The sequence below is a fragment of the Gadus macrocephalus genome, chromosome 4 (assembly GCF_031168955.1).
Source record: "Gadus macrocephalus chromosome 4, ASM3116895v1".
NCBI classification, from domain to species: Eukaryota; Metazoa; Chordata; class Actinopteri; order Gadiformes; family Gadidae; genus Gadus; species Gadus macrocephalus.
In genome coordinates this window covers 10492450-10509456 of record NC_082385.1, presented here as the reverse complement: position 1 = coordinate 10509456, position 17007 = coordinate 10492450, and the positions used below count along the sequence as shown (strand labels likewise).

The 17007-nt window shown below is 46.2% G+C and overlaps 2 protein-coding genes across 3 annotated transcripts; both read left to right on the top strand.

Moving 5' to 3' along the window:
* Window positions 1-12: 12 nt before the first annotated feature.
* LOC132456007 (annexin A1-like) lies at window positions 13-5056 on the top strand. Of its 2 annotated transcripts, none has more exons than XM_060050147.1 (12): window positions 13-134; window positions 773-854; window positions 1154-1256; window positions 1361-1455; window positions 1737-1850; window positions 1932-2022; window positions 2301-2437; window positions 2528-2621; window positions 3331-3426; window positions 3687-3745; window positions 3858-3980; window positions 4475-5056. In XM_060050147.1, the coding sequence occupies exons 2-12, from the start codon at window positions 783-785 to the stop codon at window positions 4529-4531; spliced, it is 1041 nt and encodes a 346-aa protein (XP_059906130.1). In that variant the 5' UTR covers window positions 13-134; window positions 773-782; the 3' UTR covers window positions 4532-5056. The 2 variants fall into 2 exon arrangements, with proteins under 2 accessions (XP_059906130.1, XP_059906132.1); XM_060050149.1 differs by lacking the exon at window positions 13-134 and adding an exon at window positions 172-462.
* Window positions 5057-5370: 314 nt separating this feature from the next.
* slc30a5 (solute carrier family 30 member 5) lies at window positions 5371-16225 on the top strand. Its single transcript, XM_060050139.1, has 17 exons — window positions 5371-5634; window positions 5759-5978; window positions 6293-6415; window positions 6545-6611; window positions 6839-6924; window positions 7994-8081; window positions 8273-8360; window positions 8482-8558; window positions 8834-9004; window positions 9660-9951; window positions 10566-10774; window positions 12010-12167; window positions 12735-12864; window positions 13255-13474; window positions 14502-14728; window positions 15222-15350; window positions 15929-16225. The coding sequence occupies exons 2-17, from the start codon at window positions 5908-5910 to the stop codon at window positions 16097-16099; spliced, it is 2307 nt and encodes a 768-aa protein (XP_059906122.1). The 5' UTR covers window positions 5371-5634; window positions 5759-5907; the 3' UTR covers window positions 16100-16225.
* Window positions 16226-17007: the final 782 nt, after the last annotated feature.

The following is a 17007-nucleotide window of genomic DNA, read 5'->3' as shown; positions in this document are numbered from 1 at the left end:
GACCGGTTTTGCATGTGATACAACCATTTGCACCCAAACCTACCCATCAGGTTGACGTGGGTGGAGTCAGAAACCCGCGTTGGGTAGTGTACTCCACATTCTTCATCTGCATTCTGCCATTGGTCTGCCAACAGGTGAGACTTGATTATCTGAACTTTTGACACAGAAGCTCCTACTATTCTTGTGTGCATGTGTGTGTGTAACGTGTCTCTCTGTTGATGTGGTTTTATAGTATAGCAGCCTTTGCATTTTATATGCAAAGCTTTCATTTTCAATTGTAGAGGATTATGTGTGGACTGTGCTTTGTTATTTTCATGTCCATCCTTGTATCTAAGTACTTTGAAACTGTCATGCTGATCAAAAGTGCAAATCAAAGTTATCTTCAAATCTTTAAAATGATACTTGAGTGTAACAAGCTTAAAGTGTTGGATACATTTTTGCATGTAGGCGAGGTTAATTTGAGCAAGTAAACAATGACAAAATGGAATGCATTCATTATTAAAGTTACAGGCTACACCTGGGTCTACTCAGCCCTGCTATGTCAGACCTCTGTAGAGTGTCCATTGACATTGAAGCCTGAAAGCCTGCTAATGGACCAGGGCAAATGGTCCATGGTCAATGTGGGATATCTTTACTAGTTTAGCCTTCAAACCGCGCCCTGGTTCATAAAAAGAGCAGATACCTTATTAACATTATGAGGGGCACCTGTGTTTGTCCTACGACGATGTCTCTGTGAAAGGAGTCTTATTAGTCCATGTGTTTCTAATTTCAGAAACGCCAAGATGACTTTCTTCAAGAAGTTCTTCAAAGATATTGTCAGTAAAAGGGACTCTGAAGAGGACGATTCGTTCCAAGTGAGTACCAGTTAAGAATACAAATAAACACAAAAAAACAAAAACAATCTTTAATGGAGTTTTAACTGCTATGAAAATGCACCTAACATGACATGACGGAGGCATTCCGACTGGATGTGTGTATGGAGTTATCTAAGATGTAGAATTCAACTCCATAGAATTTATATAAAGAAGAATTATATAAATTCTTCTTTATATTTATATAAATTCTATGGAGTTGGTGGACATTTCATATGCTAGTTATACCCATGAGCTAAATGGCTGTTATTCAAGGTTCTAATTTTGAACTATCTTCACAGGTGACCCATAAGAAGCCAGAGTTTCACGGAACCATCGCCCCTTACCCGAACTTCAACCCAAGGAAGGACGTTATTTTCCTGGAGGAAGCCATCAACTCCAGAAGTAAGAACCACTCTTGTTTTGTGTCGTTTAAGAAAGAATCGCATCCACCCAGCCCGCTTCTGGATACTAGGAGGCTTAATGCTTTGTTCTTTTTGCTCTTCAAGATGTGGACGAAGACACGATCATCTCAGTGCTTGTGCAGAGAAGCAATGAACAACGGCAGGAGATCAAGAGGGCCTTCGAGGCCGACACTGGAAAGGTGACATTCCCCTTCCTGACTGATGTACACTGCTGTAGGGTAGATCAGCCGTTTAGCTAAGTCCTAGTTGACAAACTTGTGACACAATGTCTGTGCTGTTTCAGCAATAAAGGAGTTCTCTTCTATGACACAATGTTCTTTTACACTCAATTCATCCTTCTTGATAATTGCTTTTCCTTTTTAAGCATTCTGGGCCGACTGGGCCAATTTGGGCGGTTAACTTTCTGAGGTGCATTTTTATGTTTTTTTGGTTCATATTGTTCAATGCTCTTCCGTTCCAGTCTCTGGCTGATGAGCTGAAATCTGAGCTAAGGTCCCACCTGGAAGATGTTGTTCTGGCTCTGCTCATGACACCTGCTCAGTATGATGCCTTCATAATCAGGAAAGCCACCAAGGTGAATAATGTCCAACAATGACTCGTTCTGACTTGATCACTTTTATTGTGATTCTAACCGCGTTGTTGCTCACCTGTGCAGGGTTTCGGCACGAATGAAGACGTCATCGTGGAAGTTCTCGCATCCAGGACAAATCAACAGATTCGCGAGCTTCAAGAGGCTTTTAAAGAAGGTACAGCTCTCCGCTTTTCAGTGTTCCTTATCTATATGTTTGGACAGCATTTGTGCAAAGGAGTGTCCTCACTTCATATCATGTTTGGATCATGTCATACCCTTGGACTAGGTTTTCAAACAATTTTTAAATCTCGGTAAATCAAAATATGACGGAGGGCAAGAAGAACTCAAATGGATTTTAATTAAACTGAAAATACTTGATTATTCCAAAAGATAGATCACGGATAATATGTCTTGGTGTTACTTTTATGTTCTTTAACTCACTCCCTCCCCCAGAATACGGGCAGACCATGGAAGAGGTCATCGACAGTGAAACCGACGGGGACTTTGCCTTGGCTCTGCACGCCATGTTGAAGGCCAACAAAAATGAGGGTCATATCGTAGACCTAGCACTGGCCAAAAAGGATGCGAGGGTATGCCATCTTATGTTCTCAATGTTGTCATACTATTTTTTTTTTTCTTTAGGTCAGACACAATGGTCTGTTTTGTCTTTTGTTTTGAAGGAACTCTTTGAGGCAGGCGAGGAACACAAAGATATCGACATCTCGGTCTTCATCGACATCCTGACCACCCGTAGCGGGCCCCAGCTGACCCAGAGTAAGCATTGTTTGAACATGGTTATGGTTCTTGATGAATGCAGAGGAGTTGCTAGGTGAGGGATGAACGCAAACCAAAGGAGGGACTTGACGGGCATGACCAACGACAGTCATGACCAATGATAGACATCTGCAGGTAACATGATTTGTATTATTTTGACCGGTTATGGATGACTCATAACATTCCGAGTTCTGTCTGAACACAGCCTCAGTGGATCCTACCACGCCCAGTCAAACCAGTGGATCCACTCTGAATATGGGACTATACGCATAACCCGGCGAACATGACACAAACGTCGTTTTCGTCAACTGTCTCATTTCAGTCACTTGAGAATTGCATTTTAAGATTGAAATGTCAACATAAATAAATGGATGCATTCTGATCTGGACATTAGACCAGATGGGTCTTATGAAACCGTAGCCGTTGAAATGGCTCAGAGCAAATGGATGTTCAGCTGCAAGGGTCCTTCCTACGTCAGGAGAGGGGCATCAAGAAGGAGCATGTGTTCAATTAAGGAAAAAATCATACATGACCTTGTTGCATTTTTTTATTGAATAATTGCAGTACCATAACACGGGACACATTTAGACATGCCAATGAACAGGCATATTGATGCCTTCCACAGTATAAAATAGGATGCCAATATTTGTATTGCTTCATTTGATGATCTACAATCTAAACGTTACATATCTGTGTGTGTAATCCTCAGCCTTTAAGCATTATTCCAAGATAAGTGACGTGAACCTACCAAAGGCCCTGGACATGGAGCTGAGGGGAGACATTGAAGACTGCCTCATTGACATTGGTAAGAAAAACCCTCCGTCTCACACCAAGATACCTGATCTAAACCTGCTCAATAAGTTAGCTGCAGGCCAAATTGCAGCCAGTAACCAATACAAACCAGTGTTGGAATGGTATCCCGTGATACTTTACAATGTAATGCATCCCTGCCAAGGGACTAGCTATCTGGAAGGGTAGCTATACTTGGAGCTATATGGTAGTCATTTTTAAATATCCTGCTGTATTTCCAACGATTGAATTAGTGTTGTATGTTTTGGCGTCTAGTGAAGTGTTCCTGGAGCAAGCCTGCTTTCTTTGCTGAAAGACTGCACAAAGCAATGGAGGTAAAGACCAATATTGACATGCTCAATAATTGTGTGCGACTATACTCGATGTGTCGGTAAACGCGAACTAGTCGAGCGACTCTTCTAACCCGTGACTGTCGCCCTCCGCCAGGGCCACGGCACCTGTGAGGACACCCTGATGAGGGTGCTTGTGGGCCGCTCCGAGGTGGACCTGAAGAAGATCATCTCCGAGTTCAAGCTGATGTACGGCAAGACCCTGCAGCAGTGCATCTTGGTACGAATCTGTTTTCTTTGCTGTGCTTGTTTATGCTGCTGACGCTCCATCTGCCCATCATGGAGCCTACTGCACGCCTAGCTAGGAGGGATCCCTCTTCTGGGTTCCCTCCCTGATAAAGTGTTTCCTTGCCATTTTAAATGACTCTGGGTAAGGGGGGGGTGGTGTCATTTTTTAATGTGGGCTGTGAAGCCCTTTGAGACTCAAACTGTGGTAAAAGGGCAAGAAGAACTGCTGCCTCGAGATTAAAAGAAATGCAATCTGGATAAATTGAGTGGGCCGGTGACACATGTTGTGGTACCAATGCTGATTGCCCTACTCGTAAAGTTTAGTCAAACACACATTAATGTTAACCAACACATTGTGAGACACGAGTGGAACTGTTTTCAACCTGGAACACAAAAGGTATTTAGGGCTTTTTCTGAGGGCCACACAAATAACATTGACATGGGGACAAATGTTCTAATCCTTTTGATTTATTCCGTGATTTGCAGGATGACACCAAGGGCCACTTGGAGAAGATCTTGCTGGGTTTGTGCGGACCCAACTAGAGCGCAGCTGCTGGTCTACTGGTGGACGTGGATTTATTGCTGATCGCTGTCAGTCTTGTCTATTAAAAGGAAAAAATTAGCAAATGTTAATGCTGAATATATCAAAGTTCGTCACTAAGATGTAATATTTAACTCATAAATGTCCTGTACTTTGGTAATCTTGTTTACTCCTTATTTACCATTGCTCCTCTCCACAACGTTTCCAGTGCAATTAGACCGGACTCTTCCCATTATAACACAAATAAACAATAACTTGATGTTTTATGCAGACTAGGTTTACCCATTTAATGCACATTCAATTCGACCTAATGGGTCAAGTGATGGCAGCATAAACTGTGTGGCTGAATGCTTTGTCAACTGGCTACTTTGGATTATTAACTCTTCCTGACCACTGGTTACTAAACCACAACAAGGACAAAAAAAAATCTGTTAATGTACAGCAATATGAAGTGGGCTGTTAAATACAAAAATACTCAGTTGAAAGAATATTTCTCGCTGTAATTAAAAATTTCATGGCATACATTTTGTCGATTTGATTGGTTCCTTTTAAATTACATTGGTCAATAGAATAAACAATTTTCTAATAAATAAAGTCAGGATGTTTTTTTTAATTCAAGAGTTTGGCAAAGTAGGATAGGCAGACGCATTTGTTATTTCTTATCATTGTATGCCTATTACTATATATATATATATATATCTCAAGTGTTAAATGCAATGTATATCAAATAGACAATTAATGCCTTGTCTTTCATTCTGTGTGGTTTTGGTCACTTGGAAAATAAAGTAAGATTTATGCGTAAAGCTGTCCTGCTCTATCGTCTAACTATTGATTTTACGCAAGCGAAATGGGCCGCGCAAGAGCAACCTTCACGAACACACAGTCGTGACGTGTCACGTTTCCCCGTGTCCGGAAGTCTGGCCTGACCAGCTAGATGTTGTTCTTTCAGATTTTTGTGGTGCCTCTGATTATGTTCAGCTAAAAGAAATGGTTGATTTACACAATATTTGTGTCTGTGTTTGAACTAGGTAAATGCTGCCATCGGCATTCAGTTCCAAGTGTAGAGAGGACTTCTTGGGTAACATACTTGAGTTATATTCCAATGGTAAGCTAGCTCACAGCTAACAATCAGCAGATAGATGCTGTCAATATTAGTTGTAATACACTAGATTTGTTGTAATACACTACATTAGTCTGATATTTACTTTTAAAATGATGCACATTGGTAGAGCGACCGGAGATCAGTCGGCAGGCTCCAGAAATGTCCCTTAAGACGTCCCTGCATCGGATCTCTGGGACAGACGAGGACACTTTGTAGGATATTCTGCTTTGGTTGAAGTCCATTCCTCCCAGCTGTTCCGCTCCCAGACGAGTGAAGATGGATGAAAAGTACAGCAGCAATGTTCTCTCTAGTGGGAAACTCGGAATGGTTGAAGTGCCCAATGCCAGGTATGTTTACGACCCAGCTCAAACCTGTACCTATTACGTCGCACAATGTAATCATGAATGGGAAATGTTGACATGTCTTCCATTGTATATTTCACATTATAATATGCAGAGCCATGCCTATTCCGTCAGTCAGTCATTTATGCTAAATAGGATCTTAGCCACTATGGCAGTTGTTCCCAACCGGTATGATTGTTGCCCTGTCAAAGTAATGTCAGACTACATTCGGTTTGACTCCCAAACTGAACATGGGAGTCATATGCATGAACATTCGGTCATGCATATGATTGGCTTCCCCTGTGTTTTTCACTCCACAGGTTAACAAGGTACATCATCTTACTGCTCATCTCCAAAGTCCTTAAAGCTGTCGGGATCTTTGAGTCATATGACATTCTCAAAGTTGTCCATATTGTCCAGTTTATCTTCATACTGAAATTAGGGTAAGTAAGGCCAGATGTAGACGATTTGTATTTGGTTGTTGATGTACTAAGTCTTTTACCCAATTACTTGACCTTGCATGTAAATTCCGACGTTTGAATTCTTACATTTACGTTTTTTCTTTCTTTCAGGAGTGCAGTGGTTTTGCTTTTCTTTCAAAAGCCTTTCTCTTCTGGAAAAGCCATTTCAAAAAGACAGGTCTGTTGAGATTATAAGTCTCCGATAGCAACATAAAATCATTACTAATCACTAATAGTCATTGAAGAATCAATGAATTGTTACATTGATCATCTAGTTACTGGCTATTTTACACTCCCTTTTTAAATATCTTCCGGCTATGGACAAGACGTAGGCTATGATTATTTATGTCCAAATCTCAGTATTAACTGCCCAGTGATTCTGTTCTCCTCTTTGTCTTCTCTCAGTGGATAAAGCTACTCAAACATTCCGTCTTAGGATGCATCATCTCCTTACTGGGTTTCTTCGGACTCACGCTCTGTGGCCCGCTGAGGTAACGTTCCTGCCACTAACCGACCTGTACTACTCTGGCTCACGAGTAGGATCTGCTAGGGATCAGTGAATAGAAGCTTCCCTGCGGTGGCACAGAAGACTTCCAACGTTTATCCCCAGAAATTGTTCGAACATGCTTTTGGTTTGGTCTGAAGAACCCATCCGTATGATTAATTTAACCGTCATTTGCTTCCCATAAGACCTTGAGATGAAGGAACTAAAGGAAGCTCTGCTCTTATGTGTGTGAGGGGTACCTGCCTAGATTCATTGCTTGTATTAATGTCCAATCCCACTGATTGTAGCAAATTTGTAGAATAGGCTACAAAAACAAGCCTAGTTTATAAGCTTTTATAATTTCTATACTATGCATATATAGTATTTACTATCATACAAGTATACCAGTTATTCGATTTAGTTCCTTGACTGTGTGATGATGACATGTTTACAGTGTCAAGCAAAGGGAGCATTTGGTGAAGCAATAGAACTTCATCTTATTGTTATTTTTCTCCATCGTAATATTGTAAAATAACTCTTAGCAGATGGTGCCTTGTGTGGTTGAATTTTGGACCACGTCAATCGTTTCTGTCTTAACTGTTTACGAATAAAGAGTCATCCGAACTTAGAACAACAATTTCGGTAATTTATTTAAATAATAAACGATACAATAAACAATCACTAATCCGAGGGTTAGGGTTACATACAATCATCTGCCCCCTAATTAAACTATAGTATTGGTTAACCAGATGGCAGTAAACTATCGATGACCTCCTTAGGATGTCATACAGGGGGGGACGTAGCCGTGCCTTATGAGTTGGGATCCTTGCTCCTCGACCTTCCCCATGGGGTCAGTAAAACCGGCAGTTACCAACAAATGGCAGTTGGAGAAACAGAAAGTGAAAATTTAATTTTCCCATTACATCTTGCTAGACACTATAACTTACATAGCTATCCCCTTACATATAAAAATGACATACAGTTGGGGTGAGGCCTATAAATAAATGATATTCAGTTGTCATGGTGAATGCATGCATAAGTTACCACAAGGTGAGCCTCTGTTTCTCCTCCTCCAGGACATTGCTGCTGTTTGAGCACAGCGATGTGGTGGTCCTCGCTCTGCTGGCAGTGCTCTTCACCACCTCAGGGGGCGGACCCTCTAAGGTAAGACCACATCCGTACCGTGCAGCGCTTTGAGTGCATTGTTCTAAGGAAGACCCCACCTGGCATGTATATGTTTATGTGGATGTTTCGATCATTGGATTCATGTTTTGTTATGTTGTCTTTAGTATGTCTGACTTATAGTTGTACAAAGCCATTCCTAAATGGATTCCATCTGTTTCGCCCCTTACCAGACCAGAGGTGCTGCCCTCTTCATCATCGCTGTGGTCTGCCTCCTCCTCTTCGACAACGATGACCTCATGGCCAAGATGGCGGAGCATCGTATCCTCACGCTTGTTTGATTGTCGTTGTTATTTTTATTAAAGGCAAATCTCCAAATGACCGGTTCATTGCATAATGTGCCCGTCAGTGTTGTTCTGGTGCCTTGACCGTCTCTCACCAGCGGAGGGTCACCACGACAGTGCCCTCACCCATTTCCTCTACACTGCCATCGCGTTCCTTGGTGTGGCCGATCACAAGGTAAGTCTGGCGAGGAGCCTGCAAAAGTAAAGGCGTGGCCCTCACTTGGTGACGAGGGCCAAGTGCCTCAGAGAAAGCGCTCAACTTCACTCAGAGAACGGATAACATTTCAATTTAACCCTTGGACATGATTGTGAGTAATTCTCAAAAGCAACAGAAAGTACCGGCAGAGAAAAAGCACGAGAATGTTTCTCGTGCAACTTTGCGACGAACACGATCACATTCTTTTCTCCGGATCGAATTTTTCCCTCCTTACATTTCTCTCCTCCCTCCAGGGTGGGGTGGTGCTGCTGGTGGTCTCGCTGTGTCTGAAGGTGGGCTTCCACTCCGCCTCCAGGAAGCTCTCTGTTGAGGTGGGCGGGGCCAAGCGGCTCTACGCCTTGGACAACCTGGTGTCCAGCGCCGTGCTGCTGCCCTGGGTCATCGTGCTGTCGGCCACCACCGAGGTAGGCTCCGCGCTGCTCCTGGTCACCCTGCACTTCCACCCCCCCCCCCCCCCCCCCCCCAACGACCCGTCCTCGAAGCCTGACACGGTGTGCCTGTTGAACCGTGCAGCGTCTGGAATTGTGTGTTAGGACGAACAATCACACAATAAGAGTGTGAGAGGGGTGTTGTTAGGAGAGTAAGGGAGGAGGAGGGGAGGTAAGGGGGGAGGCTATGAGTCCAGGTGAACTCTGAACAGGTGAGTCTTGAGTCTCTTGCTGAAGACTCTGCGGTCCTGACATCGGTAGGGAGCTCAATTCCCCATTGCGGTGCATAAAACAGAACAGTTGTGACTTTGTTGTGCAGCCTTTGCTTGCTCGTAGCGATGGCTGTACCAGGCGTCAAGCTGAGGTATTGGAGCAGATTGCTCGAGTAGGCGTATATTTACAATATACCGTGTCTCTACCATCATATTTACAATGATTTTTGTAATATCTCTTTTAGGATCGTCATCATCACTAAACACATTTTCTTGAATCTCCCAGCGTTTGAATTTCTGCTGTAAAAAAGGAGTTCACAGACTCTTTAAAGGACAACCTGTGTGAGCTAGCGCCTGGCGGCTATGCTAGCGCTACAGCGATCCAAATCGAGGGTCCTGACTGTGGGGTCCTTTTGCAGAGCAAGGTGGAGTCGTGGTCGGGCCTCATCCTGCCCCTGGCCCTGATCGTGTTCTCGGTGATGATCCTGGAGTTCTACGTGGAGGCGGTGTGCGCCGCCAAGATGGAGGCGCCGCGCTGCGCTCGCTACAGCACCGCCGCCCTCTTCCTGAGCGCCCTGCTGCTCGCCCACTTCTGGAGCCACCCCTTCACGGACCGGCTGCTGTCCGTCCGGACCCCCCTGCACGGCCGCGGGGGCACGGAGCACGTGCTCTCCGGGGGCGTTGTGGTCAGCGCCGTCATCTTCGTCTTGGGTCAGTACTCGGGGCCGCCTCCTCTTTCCTCTTCCTCCTCCTCCTTTTCCTCTTAAATGGTGGTTCACCAAACCCCCGGGCGGTGGTTAGGTGGACCACTAGTCTAAACAAAAGAAAATGACTAGCAGTCAGCATCCAAATGACAACCAAAGAGGCTTAACATTCTTTGGGGAAAAAAAGGTGTAAATGTAGCAACAACTCAAGCCACTAGATGCTGCTAATGGGACGTATTTCAAAGTTCAGGTTTAATCTCACCATTCTTTTACTAAAGTCCTTCACTAACTGTTCGGCCGAGACAAAAACTTTTCTGCATTATGCTATTATTTAAGTAACAGTTAAAAAATAGCATAGATCCCTATGTTTATGTTTACATTTGGGTACATTGTTAATTGACATTGACTCTTTTATCCAAATTGACTTGCAATAAGTACATTTACACAAGTACGCAATAAGTCCAGGTGAACTCTGAACAAGTGAGTCTTGACTGTGTTGCGGAAGCCGTTGTCTAAGATCATAGAAGACACACTAACACGTTTAAACCAAAACCTTAAAGAACACGATTTTGGGTTCCGGGGCACTTGAACATGATCTCTCCTGCTGTGGTCGTGCTGCAGCCTCCAGCATCCTGTCGGCGCCCTCCAGGAAGGGGCAGAAGGGCACCCTGGTGGGCTACTCCCCCGAGGGCACCCCGCTCTACAACTTCATGGGCGACGCCCTGCAGCACACCTCTCAGAGCCTCCCCCGCTTCATCAAGGAGTCCCTGAAGCAGATCCTGGAGGAGTACGACTCCCGGCAGATCTTCTACTTCCTCTGTCTCAACCTGGTAGGACTGGACGGGCACTGGTAGAGACACGCTGGTAGAGACACTGGTAGAGACACGCTGGTAGAGACACTGGTAGAGACACTGGTAGAGACACTGGTAGAGACACGCTGGTAGAGACACTGGTAGAGACACGCTGGTAGAGACACACTGGTAGAGACACTGGTAGAGACACGCTGGTAGAGACACTGGTAGAGACACTGGTAGAGACACACTGGTAGAGACACACTGGTAGAGACACGCTGGTAGAGACACTGGTAGAGACACGCTGGTAGAGACACTGGTAGAGACACTGGTAGAGACACGCTGGTAGAGACACGCTGGTAGAGACACACTGGTAGAGACACACTGGTAGAGACACACTGGTAGAGACACACTGGTAGAGACACGCTGGTAGAGACACACTGGTAGAGACACGCTGGTAGAGAGACACTGGTAGAGACACGCTGGTAGAGACACTGGTAGAGACACTGGTAGAGACACGCTGGTAGAGAGACACTGGTAGAGACACTGGTAGAGACACGCTGGTAGAGAGACACTGGTAGAGACACGCTGGTAGAGACACGCTGGTAGAGACACACTGGTAGAGACACTGGTAGAGACACGCTGGTAGAGACACACTGGTAGAGACACTGGTAGAGACACTGGTAGAGACACACTGGTAGTGACACACTGGCACTGCTTGCAGTCCCAAAATTGCTTGTTTATGTATGCGGCTCAATTAGGCCAAATTGTTTGTGCCTTTTGCATGGTTTAAATATAATCAAATGGCAGGGTTTCCCAGTTCCCACAGCTGCATAGGTCTTTATCACTCATTCAGCACCCACATGCCTCCAATGGAATGTCCCGTTGTTACACCCACAATGTCCCCGACACGACCATCAAAGACCTGGCTGATTAAATGTCTTTCGAACGAGTCGGCCAGGATTTGAGGTCGCCCCTCTTAATTTGTATACAAGAACAAAGAAAATATAAACTGTTTTTTTTTCCACATTTGTCTTGGAAGCATCGTACAGCAGGCAAGCCAGACTGTAATCCGGGTTTGTCCCTGTGATTTTGCTAATAAAAAATAAAGAAAAAGAAAAAATGTGTAGACAAATGTAAAAGTCCTCTCGCTCTGTCAATAGCGTGTCTATGATGTAGCCCATCTGTTTGGCTCAGACGCCGAATACCCAGAATCCTCCTCCCTCTGCCTTAACCAAACAAGGCCCTGCCCGTGCGTGTTCCCCGTCCCCCAGGCGTTCACCTTCGTGGAGCTCTTCTACGGCGCGTGGACCAACAGCCTGGGCCTCATCTCGGACGGCTTCCACATGCTGTTCGACTGCTCGGCGCTGGTCCTGGGTCTGTTCGCCGCCCTCATGACCCGCTGGAAGGCCACCAAGATCTACTCCTACGGGTGGGTGGAGGACGGGGGGGGGGGGGGGGGAGACCTGGGTCTGGGACCCCTCCGTCACTTTTGAACCTCTAGATCGGGTCCAACATTGACAACCTTAGACTATGAAAGATATGGACATAGCGTGTGTGACCTCAGCATGAAGCCTTCTATTTCACCTTATGGGCGCGGTTGTTGCTTGGAGATTATTTGCGGATCCATATTTGGTCCATCAAGGGCGGGGGTTGAATGATCGTCTATGGACCAAAATCCTTATTTAATAACTCTTTCATATGCGCTCGCAGACACAGCTTCCAGATTTGTTGCCGTGTCCATGGTGCCAATTTCCTTTGTGTACCCGTTTGCCCTGAATAACGATCTGCATGATTCACTGCAAGGGCGAGGAATAATACCATCATATAAAAACAAAAGGCACGCACTGTCACATCGTTTAGAAAGCAATCACGACTGCGAGAGATTTAAAACTCCTAAAAAAACAAAAACCTGACGTGCGTGATTCCCGTCCGTATTGTTTGGTTAACCCCGCTCCACCCCCCCCCCCCCCCCCCCCCCCCCCTTCCCCGCCCGCAGATACGGCCGCGTGGAGATCCTGTCTGGCTTCATCAACGGGCTGTTCCTCATGGTGATCGCCTTCTTCGTGTTCGTGGAGTCGGTGTCGCGGCTCTTCGACCCTCCCGACATCAACACGGACATGCTCACGGTAAAGGCCCCTCGGCTGCGCCTGCCTTCACACCAGAGGAAGAGACAACAGTGCGTGCGTTGTTTTTCCATCCACAATCGGCGGCAGTTGGAACTTCACAAGTCAAGTCACATGTTTACATTCTAAAAACCTCGCTGCAAAATATGACCCCCAAATCACATATTTGTTGATTGTATGTCATCTTGCGTAATTGTGTATCATTTTGGTCTGTTCCACGTTGTGACGTTGTAATTGTGTTGTGATTGTGTTGTATGCACTCAGACTGGCAAAACACGCCAGCTATGAGTGAAGGCCTGTAGCTGCTGCTCCCCGCTCCGAACACGCCCGTTTGTTGTACGTTTGAATCATTCTCCATCTCCACCCCCCCCCCCCCCCCCCTTCCCCCAACAGCCGGTGTCGGTGGGAGGCCTCCTCGTCAACCTGGTTGGCATCTGTGCCTTTAGCCACGCCCACTCGCACGGCGCCGCCAAGAGCTGTCCGTCAAGCGACCACGGCCACTCCCACAATGAGCACGGCCACGGGCACGCTCACGGCGGCCACGGGCACGCTCACGGCAGCCACGGGCACGCTCACGGAGGCGGGGGCGGAGGGATGAACGCCAACATGAGAGGTGATTGGTCGACACACGAGCCCACCGGAAGACTTGGTGGAATCGGTTCATCCTATTGGGTGACCTTTGACTCTCACCATGCTGAGAAAGAACGTTTACAATTTTGTGTAATCAGAATCAGAATCAGAATCTCTTTATTGAATTTAATTTTGTGTAATATAATTACTTATAGACGTGATAGCTGTGGAATGGCCCCAAGCCTATGTTTTGCTTCTCTGTTATGACATATAATATAATGATCCTAAATGTCACTTGGTATGCTCTCCAGCTGTGTGCCGGCCTGTAACACGGGGGTGTTACGTGAGGGAAGGTAGAGGCGATAAGCTGTTGAGAACGGCCATCCAAGTTGATGTCACCGCACTGAGTTTAGCTTGGCAGTCGAGGAAGTCGCGGAGATAAGGAATGACTGTGGGGGGCGGGATGGGACAAGGTGGAACGGTCATGTTTGCATTTCTGAGGGCCGTTGACATCGGAGAAGGCAAAGGCAAAACACAGGGAAAGGAGAAACACATGACCATTTATTAGAATGAGTGTTAATATTACCAAGAATGCAGCCCATCTTACAGGCAATCGTTTAATTAATGAACCGGTTTTTACGTAAGTTAAGAGTTTACAATCAAGCTTTTTAAAGGTGACATATTATACCACCGTGTGAGTGTGATCAGCCGTTACAAGCTGTTTTGAAAATCGGCCTCTTCTGACATCACAAGTGGGCGTGTCCACCTAGATGTAATACGGTCAATTGGCTAGGCTGGTAGACTGATCTATCTAGATGGACACGCCCACTTGTGATGTCAGAAGAGGCCGATTTTCATAACCCATACCTGGTGGTATAATATGTCACCTTTTAAACAACTGACAAATCAAGCTAAATAGAAATGAAAAATCAAACCGGATAGGAATTTACAATCAAGCTTGTTAACAATTAACTATCAAACTAAACAAAAATCTGTCGGTGCGCCTTACATGGAGACGCCCATCGAACAAGTTCTCTCTCTACCCAATCCCCTGCCCCCCCCCCCTCCAGGTGTGTTCCTCCACGTGCTGGCGGACACGCTGGGCAGCGTGGGCGTCATCATCTCCACCCTGCTCATCAACCAGTTTGGCTGGCTGATCGCCGACCCCATCTGCTCGCTCTTCATCGCCGTGCTCATCTTCCTCAGCGTCATCCCGCTCATCAAGGACGCCTGTGAGGTGCTGGTGCTGCGGGCCCCGCCCGAGCACGAGAAGGAGCTGGACCACGCGCTGGCCAAGGTCAGCGAGGGGGGACCTCCAGACCAGGGGGGGGGGGGGGGGGGGGGACCAGGGTGAGACCAAGGGGAGACCAAGGGGAGACCAGGGAGGGGCCATGGGTCTTTGACGTAGCCGCTGCTGCTCCCAGCTACAAAGACCTCAGATGGTTGTACACTTGAGGCCCCCCAGACCGATTAGCTCTACATTGCAATCGCCTCGGCAGGGTATGTGGGGGGGGGAGATATGTTTTCATGAGCACTTTGTTGTGATTGGTCGAATTTGGGCGTATTGGATAACATGTGTGCGTGTGTATGACCTGTACAAAAGGTCCCAGATGTCCGGCGATCTAGTTAAATAAGGCAGATGTCATCGATTGATAGGATGTTATTCCCCAAGACGTGATTCCCCAAGACAAAGGCGCAATATATTGAATTCCATTAGTAATCCTATTGTGTTAGAGGATTCCCGTATCTGAGTCCCAACTGACCATCTGTTGGCCCCCGTCCTGCTGTAGGTGGAGAAGATCGACGGAGTCCTATCCTACCGAGACGCTCACTTCTGGAGGCACTCGGCCAGCATGGTGGCCGGGACCATTCACATCCAGGTGATGGCGGAGGTGTTGGAGCAGAGGGTCATACAGCAGGTACGGACTGGTCCATGTGCATCGGGTTTACTGTTCTAAAAGCCCTTAATGATGTAAACCCAGGATCAACCCATCGTAACTGTCTTTCCTGGCCTCACTAAAACATCCCTGAGCAATATCCGTTTTGTCAAAGTCCGTGGCAAATATATGAATTATGCCACACATGTCCTGGTTCAGTAGGAAGCATCCTAAAGGCACCTAGTTTTCACTTGATGGTTGGCATGTAACTTGTCCGCTTGATTTTTTAATTTCCATACACCTGTACGATATAACCACGTTAATACATTTTTCAATCAGACTTTATATGACCGCTGTCGTATGTCATTTCACATCGTTATTCTAAGTAATTGTTTTCAAGAAAAAAAATCTTAGTTGTTATAGTGACTCCCCATGGTAAATTGACATACGCCCAAACGTGACTTAGTTTGGGCGTATGTCATGGGATGCTACCTGGCGAGGCTGCCTCACTTCATGATGCATCTCCACAAAGAAGGTCCCTGGCAACAAGTTAAGCCTCCTCGCTCATTCTTAAGCAGCTATGAGCTACATGCTGGTTGTGTGTGTGTGTGGTTGCCCAGGTGACGAGTGTGCTGAAGGACGCCGGGGTGAACAACCTGTCGGTGCAGGTGGAGAAGGAGGCCTACTTCCAGCACATGTCGGGCCTGAGCAGCGGTTTCCACGAGGTGCTGGCCATGACGCAGCAGATGGAGAGCGTGCAGTGCCTGAAGGACGGGACTTGTATCATGTAGCCCAGGGAACGCGGACCAAAGTACAACTCGCTTTGTTTACCTCTGAGAGTTATTTTTCTTTTTTCGCTCACTAAAATGTATATGTTTGTGTTTTCTTGTAAAATAAACCGAGTATACCGATTTTAACCCCGCCGTTGCTGTGATTTTTATTTCATTTCTCTACACTTTGGATTCTGCAGAGCGGAACTTTGAACTTCCTGTGTACAGATCTGGCAGCTTGTGTGCGCTGCGCTTCACAGAACAGAGCTGCATGTCTATTGGGTAGAGTGGACCGTGGCACGAACTAACCACGGCAGGCACATCACTGCTGCCACGTTACCAGAGACTGTATCTTGTCTCTTCTGACTCGTCGGTCTCGCGGCAGAGCGGCCAGACCGTGGCATTGCAACTGGAGGAAGGTTAAGTCTAGCGCGCTTATGAAGAAGGAACTGAAGATGCCACGTCGACATACAGTCAGTAGCTGGTCAAGATAACAGCCGTGGGTGAAATAGTGAAACGTTGCAGCCCATTCAGTGCAGTATCTGCGCTGGTGCAGAGCCCTCGCATAAATCGTATTGTTTACTAAGAAATTCAAAGGCAAATCATGTCAATATGAATTGTCTTGAACCCTGACGATGGGATCTAAAGGTTTTGGGAACTCCATTGAGATAAATCTCAGTCTTTTGACATTAAACTTTGTGTCTGTTCAGAGGATAAACAGGCGTCTGGATGGCACGTGTTATTGATGGCACACACTGTAGGAACGCTCAAAGAGTAACAGATGTGTGGCTTACTCCCAGCAGGGAGGACTTGGTGGACCATGCTCACAGGAAGTTCACTGGCCGTTGTTACAAAACACATCTAAATTTGGCCTTCTAAGTCTGTTTTGGTGGTCTGTTTTTACAACTTGGCAAGAATGTCAGAGTAAG

Coding starts and splice junctions, on each gene's coding strand:
- slc30a5 (XM_060050139.1), top strand. CDS start 5,908: ATGGATGAAAAGTACAGCAGCAATGTTCTCTCTAGTGGGAAACTCGGA. Junction 6,612..6,838: donor AAGCCATTTCAAAAAGACAG/GTCTGTTGAGAT, acceptor GTCTTCTCTCAG/TGGATAAAGCTACTCAAACA. Junction 13,475..14,501: donor GATGAACGCCAACATGAGAG/GTGATTGGTCGA, acceptor CCCCCCCTCCAG/GTGTGTTCCTCCACGTGCTG.
- LOC132456007 (XM_060050147.1), top strand. CDS start 783: ATGACTTTCTTCAAGAAGTTCTTCAAAGATATTGTCAGTAAAAGGGAC. Junction 2,438..2,527: donor TGGCCAAAAAGGATGCGAGG/GTATGCCATCTT, acceptor TTTGTTTTGAAG/GAACTCTTTGAGGCAGGCGA. Junction 3,746..3,857: donor GACTGCACAAAGCAATGGAG/GTAAAGACCAAT, acceptor GCCCTCCGCCAG/GGCCACGGCACCTGTGAGGA.